At 51.0% G+C, this 12,500-nt stretch overlaps 3 protein-coding genes across 3 annotated transcripts in view; all 3 read left to right on the top strand.

Moving 5' to 3' along the window:
- Positions 1–633: 633 nt before the first annotated feature.
- On the top strand, positions 634–1,020 carry LOC311120883 (histone H2A; the record flags this gene model as incomplete). Its single annotated transcript, XM_084195442.1, has 1 exon — positions 634–1,020. One exon carries the CDS (start codon positions 634–636, stop codon positions 1,018–1,020), a length of 387 nt encoding a protein of 128 aa, XP_084051568.1.
- Positions 1,021–1,428: 408 nt separating this feature from the next.
- LOC311120935 (histone H3.2) lies at positions 1,429–1,909 on the top strand (the record flags this gene model as incomplete). The annotated part of the gene is made up of 1 exon (XM_084195491.1): positions 1,429–1,909. The coding sequence occupies exon 1, from the start codon at positions 1,499–1,501 to the stop codon at positions 1,907–1,909; it is 411 nt and encodes a 136-aa protein (XP_084051617.1). The 5' UTR covers positions 1,429–1,498.
- Positions 1,910–12,239: 10,330 nt separating this feature from the next.
- Positions 12,240–12,500, top strand: part of LOC311120923 (histone H2B) — a gene marked incomplete at both ends in the record, with an annotated part of 375 nt that continues 114 nt past the window's right edge. Inside the window, one exon of the mRNA XM_084195479.1 lies at positions 12,240–12,500. This exon is cut by the window's right edge and continues 114 nt beyond it. Coding sequence (XP_084051605.1) covers positions 12,240–12,500 — 261 coding nt within the window.

Here is a 12,500-nt window from a genome sequence, read left to right as displayed (position 1 = left end):
GAGGCATATAATAGAGGGCCAAAATGGCTCAGAAATTCGACCTCACGAGTGCACCCTCACCAGCCATTTTTATATATGAGCCACTGGGCTATTCCCGTTCAGAGGCAGGCTGCTGTGATGTGTTACAAGTGCCATGTAATAACAATAACAATACTATAGTGGCTTCGAATTGAAACTCACGAGTGCACCCTCAACAGCCATTTTTATATATGAGCCACTGGGCTATTCCCGTTCAGAGGCAGGCTGCTGTGATGTGTTACAAGTGCCATGTAATAACAATAACAATACTATAGTGGCTTCGATTTCAAACTCAAGAGTGCACCCTCACCAGCTGTTTGTTTCCCATTTGGAGAGAAATAATGTGTGGATGTCATTTCGGACATTTTGGCGCTCACGCGAAATGACACAAAGTAACAAAGTCGGAGGGAAACAAAGTAGCCTCTCACTCGCTGCCTGTGGGTGGGAACCGGCTTAGGGCTGTCTGTCTGTCCATCTGTCTGTCCCTCGCTCCAATTGGATAAGGCCACACCGGCCCGGTGGCCAATCGTTGCCTCTTGTGGCGAGGTATATGTACGGCTCTCGAAGTGGCGAGCGGCTCATTCAGACTTTCTGTGACTTTCTCAAGCTACCAATATGAGCGGAAGAGGCAAAACCGGAGGCAAGGCCAGGGCGAAGGCAAAGACCCGTTCATCCCGTGCTGGCCTCCAGTTCCCCGTGGGCCGTGTGCACAGGCTGCTGCGCAAAGGCAACTACGCCGAGCGTGTGGGCGCTGGCGCACCAGTCTACCTGGCCGCCGTACTCGAGTACCTGACTGCTGAGATCCTGGAGTTGGCCGGCAACGCTGCCCGTGACAACAAGAAGACTCGTATCATCCCCCGTCACCTGCAACTGGCCGTCCGTAACGACGAGGAGCTGAACAAACTGCTCGGCGGTGTGACCATCGCTCAGGGTGGTGTGCTGCCCAACATCCAGGCAGTCCTACTCCCCAAGAAGACCGAGAAGGCAGTCAAAGCCAAGTAAATTCGCTACTGCGACTTCAACTTGACTACTCAACCCCCAAAGGCTCTTTTAAGAGCCAACCACCTAGCTCTCCAAAAGCGCAAAGTACCTTTCTATGACCGCAATACATTGAGTGGGTGTATACACAACTATTTCGACATTCTGTGCCCACATGAGGCCTTGCATGAACAACAACACCTACTTGGCCTCATTTGCCATAGCAGGCTAGCATTAGATGATACGTGCCTATAAGCTGTCACTCTTGACTTTGGCGACTATTATTGCGCGTAAAGGGCCGGCGGCGTCCTATTGCGCGCGCACCGGGAGTTTGAGTTTTGGAGAGGCCGGGCCTCCCGTCCAATGGCCAACGGAGGAGGCCTGCGAAACGGGCCAATCGGGGTGGTGGGGAGATGGTGTCCAATCAGCAGGCGCCACTGCCGGCTTTATAAACTTCACATAGGCATTTCGAGGCTATACTCCCGACTGTCAGAGCAGCGCCATGGCCAGAACCAAGCAAACCGCTCGCAAATCCACCGGTGGCAAAGCCCCCAGGAAGCAGCTCGCCACTAAGGCTGCTCGCAAGAGTGCCCCGGCCACCGGCGGTGTGAAGAAGCCTCACCGTTACAGGCCCGGCACCGTGGCTCTGAGAGAGATCCGTCGTTACCAGAAGTCCACTGAGCTACTCATCCGCAAGCTGCCCTTCCAGCGCCTGGTGCGAGAAATCGCCCAGGACTTCAAGACCGACCTGCGCTTCCAGAGCTCCGCCGTGATGGCCCTACAGGAGGCTAGCGAGGCTTACCTGGTCGGCCTGTTCGAGGACACCAACCTGTGCGCCATCCACGCCAAGCGGGTGACCATCATGCCCAAGGACATCCAGCTGGCCCGCCGTATTCGCGGAGAGCGCGCATAAATGAGGATGACCTGAACTCGAATATCCCCCAAAGGCTCTTTTAAGAGCCACCTCCATATTTCCATCAAAAAGGCACAATTGTTCCATGTATACACGCACCTCTACATTAGCCACCATGTATGTTGTTCACTAACACGTCTAAAAGCTACGTATTGCACCTTTTTAGTTGCCTGAAGTCTAGCTTCAATGTTTGTGTGTGTGTATATACACAACCATCTGGCATCATCCACTTCCTTTGAACTATATAGTAACACAGTAAAATGCTTTACAAAGGAGGGGAAAAAGAAACGAGTGATAATATAGGCCGAATAGTAAGTAACAAGAATTGTGTTCAGATGAATAATTGACACTATTAGTTGTGTGTAATAATAGCCTTGCATGCAGTCCAGAAAAAACATTGCATGCCAACTTACTTTGAAAGTCCCATGTTGCAGTGCTGCTGAGAGACTCATGCAGAGGCCCAAACTTTACAATGGAGCACGGAGGCCATCTTGTGGTTAAATGTGGGTACTGCACCTCATGGTGAGTCCCTTTCAGCATTTGCTCTTTAGGCCAGCGTTTCCCAAACGCGGTCCTGGGGTCCACAAGGGGTGCGCGTTTTGCGTTTTGCCCTAGCACTCCACAACTGATTCTAATACTCCCAGCTTGATGATGATGAGTTGATTATTTGAATCAGCTGTGTAGTGCTAGGGCAAAAACTCCCAAAATGTGGCCCGAGTTTGGGAAACCCTGCTTTAGGCTAATACTAGCCTATTAGGATGACTTGGTTCGATCGCTTTAATGGCAACTGCTGAACTCTGGTTTCACTAATTACTTGTCCCAGGTCACCATTATGAATCCAATAGCAAAACAAATGTTTCAAAATAGCTCAATAGTGAAAAAAGGCCAGGAAATGATGGGTTCTCAGCAATATTTCACCAACAACCAATCACTATTCACGCATAGACATTAGGATCATCAACAAATATTCCTAAGTCATACTACAAAAGGGTTGTAACGAAATGGATTTGTCTGTTCAATGCAAGTTCAACGTCAAAGAAAAAGTGCATCACCACAACAAACGTGTCTTTAGATACACTGTAAAAAATGACTTTGTGGAATGTACTCAAGCTATTACAGTCAACAAAAGCACACGTCATATTGTTGAGTAGATCTTTTTGCTTGTTTTTATGAGTAGATAAGCTTGAGTAAGTTGAGTTGATGTGGTCCAATACATTGAGTAAAGATGATAGAGACGTAAAAAGGATTATATTACGTTGATTCGACTCAAATAGACATTGTGTTCTATATCGTGGAGCTCCGCCCCATAGGGGAGCTATGCTCCTAGTGGTTTACCCTCTGCCCTAAGGCAGATGCAGCCTGAAGCAAAATTATGCACACACCTACAGCCAATAGGAGTACAGGTGTCCCTATATAAGGAACCCCGTTCCCTCAATCTGCCTCCCATTATCTTCAGCGACTGGACTAGAATTGAAGAAGCCATAGAAGACTCAGGAAGATCTCGTCGTTGATATCCAGCCATCAACGTCTTCCTACAATGAGCACACCTAGCTTATCCAAGGTAAGCATTTAACAAAAGCTCTTTTCAGAGCTCAATGTCGCTGTTCCCCTTGGCGGCTGTCGACCCCCCCCGACACTGTTTCGTGGGTTGAGAGGCACAGCACGCCAGGGACAGCTTCATCAATCCCCCACTATGCGCCAGCTGCGCCCTCCTTTTTTGAAGGAGTGGAAGCAGCATTGGGCATTTTTAGGGAGGATATTCCTCTTGAGGATGTGCTATCAGTGTTAGTCTCAGCTGAGGCATCATCTGAGGGCACTGACTCAGGAGATGACAGGGCTATTGGGGAAGAAATGAATATTCTATTGGAACAATTCATTACACTGACCCAGATGTTTAACACCCCTTTTCCTTCGGGAAATTGTGAGGTCATTACATCCCTGGATGATGACGCCACAGCCTCTCTGTGCCTGAATTCTCAGGTCTCATTGAGTGGGCTGCTAAACAGCGGGAGATTAAGCTGCCCCCCATTCCCTCCAACCCGGAAGTGGATATGAGGAAGGGCGGCCGTTACTCTCGCTACAGCTTGGCGTCAGACGGCGGCCTCCAGCAGCAAGGGAGCGGGCCTCGCCCCCCCCCTGCAGCGCCAGAGGTGCCGGCGAGAGAGGTCATTAAAGCGTCATCCTGGCATCACCCGAAGGGCGGCCAGAAGAGACGCCGTTTATGACAGGCGAGGGGGAGAGAACGGAAGACGGCACAGCGCCTGCTGTGACCGAGCCCACTGTCCCCCCCCACTCTACCGTTGAGTGTATGGAGGAGAATGTTTTTTGTTGATGTGTGTAATAAAGAGTTGGCTCTACTTGACACTGTCAAGAAAGAGCCCCCTTTTCCATAATACATCCGAGAGCGTTCGACCTTCCTCACTCTCGCTCTCTCTCTTACCACTATGAGTGCAGCTCAGCCCACCATGGTGCGTTGCTGAATGCACACATAAGGCAGGTATATAAAAGGTATTAAGTGTACCTTATAGGACCTCACTTTACAGACTCCTAGGAGTGCCGTAGTGAGTGTCTCACATAGCAGGCTGCAGTCTCAGCCAGATAATGGCATGATGACGCGACCGCTATCCGGGACGGCGCTCTGTCTCAGGCTAACGCCTCAGTCAGTGCAGTTCAGACCCGTGCTGCGTTCACGGAGGGCCTGATTACTACGGTTACGGGCGTAACCACGTATCGGCGCCCCCGTTTCTCTCAGAACGCGCTGATAATAACCACATTGGGGGTGGCGCACTATCACAGACTAAGGTCTCTGTTAGTACGACCCAGACCCATGCTGCGTTCAAGAAGGGCCCGATTACCACGGTCACGAAGGTGCCCAGTGTATCGGCGCCCCCACCTTTTCCTGAACGCGCCCAGGCTCACCACACTGAGTGTAGTTCAGCCCACCAGGGGTGCAGAGCTGAACGCACACAGGAGGTGAAAGGAGGAATAATACCTAGACGCCGTCTTGGTTTATCTCAAAGAGAACTCACATTACAGACTCCAAGGAGTACTGTAGTGAGTGCCTCTCATAGCAGGCTGCAGTCTCAGTCAGGAGACATGATGACGCAGCCGCTAGTTGGGGATGGCGCACTATCGCAGACTAAGGTCTCGGTTAGTGCGATTCAGACCCATGCTGCGTTCACGGAGGGCCCGATTACCACGGTGACGAAGTTTCCCAGTGTATCGGCGCCCCCACTTCTTTCTGAACGCGCTAATACTCACCACACTGAGCGTAGTTCAGCCCACCAGAGGTGCAGAGCTGAACGCACACAGGAGGTGAAGGGAGGAAAGATACCAAGACACCGTCTTGGCTTATCTCAGGATACCTCACATTCAGCAGGCAGCTGTCTCTGTCCCAATGTGACATGAAGACGCAGCCGCTAGCCGGGAATGACGCCTTGCTGCAGGCTAATGCCTCAGTCAGCGCAGATCAGACCCGTGCGACGTTCACGGAGAGCGGGAATACCAGGGTTACAGGTATAACCAAGGTATGGACGCCTCCGAATTATTCTGAACGTGTCAATGCCCATGGCTATGAGCGCAGCTCACCACATATTGAGTGTGTCGTTGAACAGTCGCCTAAGACCAGTAAAGAGGCATTGTGGCACCACCGTGTGGTGTCAGTCAGAGATCACACCTTTCAGATTCTATTGAATTCTGTAAAGGATGAGTCTCATGTTAAGCGGCAGTCTCAGTCAGACAATGACATGATGACGCAATCGCTTTCCGGGCAGAGCGCTCTGTCTCAGGCCAGTACCTCAGACAGCGCAGTTCAGACCCGTGCTGCGTTCCTGGAGGGCAAGATTACTGGAGTTACGGTCGTAACCAACGTATCAAAGCCCCCGACTCACCCAGAACGAGCTGACGTATCCTCTCCCTTTCAAGGGGGGCCCGACTTGGGCTATTCCACCAACCCAGTGCTGGGGAATAGCGGCGGCGAGGGCCATAGAGGAATACAGGTCCTTCCTACTGGACGCACCACAGCTTCGTGCGCACCCGCTGTCTCTGCATTGCTGGCAGTGGCGTCGAAGCTGTACCCTCTCACGCTGGCTAGAACAGACGTTAGAGAAGGGTTATGCCCTCCAATTCCATCGGACCCCACCCCCGTTCAAGGGAGTGGTGGAAACGGTGATGAAAACGCCAGACAAAGTAGCCGCTCTGAGATCAGAGATTACGGAACTTTTGGCGAAGGAGGCGGTCACAGTAGTTCCCCGAGAGCAAAGGAACAAGGGGCTTTACTCGCCCTATTTCCTAGTGCCAAAAAAGACGGGGGGAGTGAGGCCGATTTTGGATTTACGCATTCTCAACGAGAGCATAACCAAACGGCCCTTCCGAATGCTGACGACAAAACGCCTACTGGAATGTGTTCAGAAGGGAGATTTTTGTACAAGCATAGACCTAAAGGACGCGTACTTTCATGTGCCGATACAATCGCGCCACAGAAAGTTTCTGCGGTTCGCCTTTCAAGGGGTGGCGTACGAGTTCACGAGGATGCCGTTTGGGTACGCCTTGGCACCTCGAACGTTTTCCAAATGTGTGGAGGCGGCATTGGAACCGCTGCGTCGTCAAGGGATAAGGCTATTAGCCTACCTAGACGACCTGCTGATTCTCGCCCCGTCAGCAGAGCTGGCGTTCACACACACGACACAGACAGTGATTCATCTCACACGTCTGGGGTTTGCTGTGAATTGGAAAAAGAGCGCACCCTGGCCCAGTCATCAGATTGTCTACCTGGGACTACAGCTAGACACTGTAATGATGAGGGCGCGAATTTCGGACCCTCGAAGGGCAGCATTGTTACTAGCCCTGAGGAAGTGTCGTCCGAATCACACAGTAACGGCGCTATCGATCATGTCACTTTTGGGTCTCATGTCGGCAGCCCACTCTGTGGTCCCGCTAGGGCTTCTGCACATGCGCAAAGCACAGCGGTGGTTCGCCCAACTAAGACTAGACCCAGTGCGTCAACGTCATCGGTTGGTGGTGGTTCCTCTCTCGCTAAGAGCAGACCTGGACTATTGGCGGAACCCGTGCGTTCTCACGCACGGAGTCCCGATGGGCAAGGTGTCATCCTACATTCCAGTGTTTACAGATGCCTCTCTGACTGGATGGGGAGGGACATGTCAGTCTCAAGCGATAGGAGGTGCATGGCCTCAATCAGGTCGTCACATCAACCTCCTAGAGTTGGAAACGGTGCGACTGGTCTTGACCCACTTCGCGTCTACCCTTCGGGGTCGCGATGTGTTGGTCTGGTCAGACAACCGAACCACAGTAGCTCACATAAACCGCCAGGGAGGGGTCAGGTCTCCTGCCCTTCATCGGGCGGCAGTGGAATTGTGGCTGTGGGCTCACAAGCACCTTCGCTCGTTGAGAGCAGCACACATTCCGGGCTACTTGAACGTAGGGGCAGACCTCATGTCAAGAGGGGGTCCTCGAGACGACGAGTGGTGTCTGCACCCGGACATTGTTCTACAGATTTGGGAACAATTCGGGAGAGCCGAGGTGGACCTGTTCGCGTCACGTGTGAACGCGCAGTGTCCCCTATGGTTCTCTCTGAGAAACCAGGACGAACCGCCATTGGGAAGAGACGCATTCGCGCACTACCTGTGGCCGAAAGTTCTCCTGTGTGCATTCCCTCCGCTGTCTTGCATTCTCCCACTGCTAGCCAGGGTGAGGTCAGAGGAGCTGTCAGTGATACTGATAGCGCCCGATCGCCCGGGGGCTCCGTGGTTTGCAGAGATGAGTCAGATGTTGATTGCGCCACCCTGGCCAATTCCACATCAACGAGACGCGTTGACTCAGGCGGGAGGCTCGATAGGGCAATGGCCCATAATCGGCCAACCACTGAAGGCTTGGTTCCTGAATGGGACAGGTTAAAGCGCCGTGGGTTGTCTGATGCAGTGATCAGAACAATACAGGGCGCAAGAGCCGGTTCCACTTCTAGGGTGTATACCAGCAGATGGAACGTTTTCTCACGATGGTGTGATACACAGGACGTGGACCCCATGAGCTGTCAGGTAGAGAGTGTGCTCTCATTCCTACAGTCTATGTTTGATAAGCAGAAATCGCCCTCCACTATTCGAGTGTTTGCAGCGGCAATTTCAGCTGGTCATGAAGGTTTTAACGGAAAAAGTGTTTTCAGTCACCCTTTAGTGAAACGTTTCCTATTGGGAACGCAACGGCTTAGGCCAAGACCTAGAGCTACGCTGCCCAAGTGGGATTTGGCATTGGTTCTCGAAGCGCTATGTAAGTCGCCGTTCGAGCCATTGAATCAAATACCCCTCAAGATGCTGTCTATCAAGACGGCGCTGTTGCTCACCTTGACTACTGCTAAACGAGTCAGCGATTTGTGTGCACTGTCGACGAGACCCGACTGCCTTGCCATTAATGGCGATTTGAGCAGAGCGGTGTTACGTCCTAACCCGGCATTTGTGCCGAAGGTTATTAACAGTGCATATAGATCGCAGATCGTGGAATTGTGGGCTTTTCATCCCCCTCCCCATGGGGAGAGGAGTGAGGAAAAGCTTCACTGTCTGTGCCCAGTACGCGCTTTGGCGTGTCACGTTAGGCGCACAGCGGCGGTTAGGTCATCGCCTCAGCTGTTTGTGTGTCACGGTGCGGCTGCATTGGGTAGACCACTTTCAAAACAGCGTTTGTCTCATTGGCTTTGTGAAGGCATTGAGACGGCGTACGAGGCGGCGGGGCAACAACCGCCTCAGGGTATTAGAGCGCACTCCACTCGTGGAGTAGCAGCTTCTACTGCTCTTTTCAGAGGAACAGAGGTAGAGGATATTTGTAGAGCAGCGTCATGGTCGACACCGTCTCCTTTTATCCGTTTCTATCTGTTGGATATGTCTTCTAACTCTTTGGCTCGGTCTGTACTCAGCGTGGCTGAAGGGAGATCATGAGCAGAATAGAGAAAGAAAGCAGGATTGTGAATAAGTTCATAAGTCCGCTTTTATTAGAAGTAACATATTATGGACATGTTTTCTAACTCTTTTGTTCGATCGAATTTCAGCAGAGCTGAAAGGCGTTCTTGAGCTAGAAAAGGAGGACAGAGCAGGACCTTGGACAGGTTCCAATCAGGTCCGCTCTGGTTAGGAAGACTTATGTCAAGAATAAGCCTTTTAAACTCCAATCTCGATTGCACTCAGCACAGCTGAAGGGGAATCTTGAGGTAGAGGAGGGAGAAGCAGGATGATAGACTGGTCTCTATCAGGTCCGCTTCGGATGAAGAGCATATTCTGTGGCATGTCTCCTGGCTGACAGTGTCAGCATATAGAAACATGTATTGAGTGGACAGAATGTGAGGTCATCTATCTGAGGTTCAGTTTAGTATGACTGGTATATTTTGTTCCATAGAATATTGAGGCACGGCTATCTGCTAGTCAGATTAGCACGGCGTCTATTCTATTGATCTGCCCAATAGCCATTGACATTGTCATTGAGCTAGATGGGGCGGGTCTATAACCGATGACGCGGTATATTGTGACGCCCTGATGGGTTTTTAGTCGCAGTACTGCGGGAATTGGTTGCAGCCATTGCTGGGCTTGACCTTTTCATTTTTTAATGGGAAGTGTTAGGCTCGGCAGGGAGTACATTTTGGAGCATTTCGCTCCGCCTTAAACCACTAGGAGCATAGCTCCCCTATGGGGCGGAGCTCCACGATATAGAACGATTAGTTACCGGAGTGTAACTCCAGTTCTATGAGTGGAGCGGAGCCCCATAGGACTTAAGGCCCTACCGACCCTCTCTAGTCTCGCTGAAGATAATATCTCGGGAGGCAGATTGAGGGAACGGGGTTCCTTATATAGGGACACCTGTACTCCTATTGGCTGTAGGTGTGTGCATAATTTTGCTTCAGGCTGCATCTGCCTTAGGGCAGAGGGTAAACCACTAGGAGCATAGCTCCCCTATGGGGCTCCGCTCCACTCATAGAACTGGAGTTACACTCCGGTAACTAATCGTTATTTTACCTGAATGATTCATCCTATTATGTATTTAGACCAACTTACTTTGGATTCACTCAATCACATCCCTTAAGAGAAAAGGTATCCGGACACCGGGAATCCATTTATTTAAACATCAACGGTTTGCAAAACATCTGTTATTATGAGTTGACAAATTACGTAATTGCAATCAACACTGCAGGTAAATCATGATTGCTGCAGGTAGGCAACACCGTAGAAATAGGAACTACAACACTAACAACAAGTGACATTTACTCCTGATGTACTGACTGACCTGTTGCAACCTCTACAACCACTGTGCTTATTATTTGACCCTGCTGGTCATCTATGAACGTTTGAACATCTTGGAGAAAAATGTGTGAAACCACTGCCTATATGAGGAGCTGTCGTTGTTTGTTTTATTACCACATACTTATGGAAATTGCACCGGTTGAGAGATGATGGCTCTCTTGTGCCTACGGTGAAGGGTACTTCTGATCCAGCAGGTGGTGCTAAGATCCCTCCCTATATGACTTGAATGATGAGTTGATTTATTCCTTATAGCTCCTAATGATTTTAAGGCCAGTGTTGGCAAACATTACTTGTGCTCCAGCAGGTGGCCATGACATCCCTCCCTATATGACTTGACTGACCAGTTAGTTGATGGACTCCTTATAGCTCCTAAATTTAATGATTTTAAGGCCAGTGTTGGCAAACATGACTTCTGCTCCAGCAGGTGGCCATGAAATCCCCCCCTATATGACTTGACTGACCAGGTAGTTGATGGACTCCTTATAGCTCTTAATGATCTCAAGTGTCTGTGTTTTTATGTGGTTAGGAGTTTTGCTCACTGCGTGTCCCCCTTCCATTTCAGTGTTTCCCAACTCCAGCGGTAGAGTAGGCTACCCCCAACAGGACCCATTTTTCTTGTAGGCCTGGACAGCCACAGCTGATTGAACAACCTGTCACCTAAATTACCAAGTCCTCAATGAGTAGAATCAGGTGCAACAACAACAACAACAACAACAACAACAACAACAATATGAGGAGAGGGACACAGTGTACTAGCTGATCTCCCAGTTGTCACAGTTTGGCCTTGTGTTCCACATAGCCTATATCAGTATTTGAGTATGTTTCCCGCGCACGTTAGTTGCTTTCACGTCATCTTTGAAATCGCTCCTCCCTAGTCCCCTAGAACGAGCGCCCTCCCCTTTGCAACGCCTCCGAACATATAACAGAGGCGCGCTTTCTGTGCCGCCGGCCTCAATCAGGTCGACCAAACGCAGATAATAGCGCACCGCGCACCGGCGCTGAAATCATTCATTCACTTGAACTCAACTAGCGAACACACCATGTCCGGAAGAGGCAAAGGCGGCAAGGGACTCGGAAAAGGAGGCGCCAAGCGTCACCGCAAAGTTCTCCGCGATAACATCCAGGGAATCACCAAACCCGCTATCCGCCGTCTGGCTCGCCGCGGCGGCGTGAAGCGTATTTCCGGTCTGATCTACGAGGAGACCCGCGGTGTCCTGAAGGTGTTCCTGGAGAACGTGATCCGTGACGCAGTCACCTACACCGAGCACGCCAAGAGGAAGACCGTTACCGCCATGGACGTGGTCTACGCTCTGAAACGTCAGGGACGCACCCTGTACGGTTTCGGCGGTTAAACCCACTCTCTTCGGAACCTCAACACCCCGACTCGAACCCAAAGGCTCTTTTAAGAGCCACCCACATCCGCTTAAAATGGGCCCATTCCATGTAGTGTTATATATAACAACAAATGTTTAGTATGCAATTTAGTAAGAAAGTATGAGCCACTTCGAGTGGACAGGGAGTATTAATTAGAGGATTCTAATGTCCCGTCCACTTTTAGCGCACAGAGGGAGGCCTATATCTGACAGTGGCAAAGTGTAAGAACGTTATTATTTTGGGTCAAGCAATAGTGGAATTTGGACAACATAAAGCCACCACGAGTCGGTAGACGTGGCTCGAAAAGAGGGGGACAGCGCGCACACACACACACACACAGTCCAAAATGGGAGCCCTATGTCTGACGGTGCCAAAGTGGGCAATTCTATCACCAGCATTATTTGGCACAACAATCGTGCCATTTGGACACCTATTAAAGCCCCCCTTTTGAAACACACAATTCCCCATCGGTCACAGAGCATAGGCTATAGAGAGGAGGGAGGGAGGGAGGGAGGGAGGGAGGGAGGGAGGGAGGGAGGGAGGGAGCAAGCAAGCAGGGGAGTGTCTACGGCCGCTGACTTTGCTTAGCTTCCTCTTCATAAGACGGGTAAGCGCCCTTCACCCCCTCATTCGTTTCTGAGAAGCAACGAGACATCATCATGCCCGAGCCAGCAAAGTCAGCGCCCAAGAAGGGCTCCAAGAAAGCCGTCACCAAGACCGCAGGGAAGGGCGGCAAGAAGCGCAGAAAGTCCAGGAAGGAGAGTTACGCCATCTACGTGTACAAAGTCCTGAAGCAGGTCCACCCCGACACCGGCATCTCCTCCAAGGCCATGGGAATCATGAACTCCTTCGTGAACGACATCTTCGAGCGTATCGCCGGAGAGTCCTCTCGCCTGGCCCACTACAACAAGCGTTCTACC

This window comes from Coregonus lavaretus (genome assembly GCF_964263955.1).
Source record: "Coregonus lavaretus genome assembly, contig: HAP1_SCAFFOLD_423, whole genome shotgun sequence".
Taxonomy (NCBI): Eukaryota; Metazoa; Chordata; class Actinopteri; order Salmoniformes; family Salmonidae; genus Coregonus; species Coregonus lavaretus.
The sequence above is the reverse complement of the archived record's forward strand: the minus strand, read 5'-3'. Positions and strand labels throughout refer to the sequence as shown.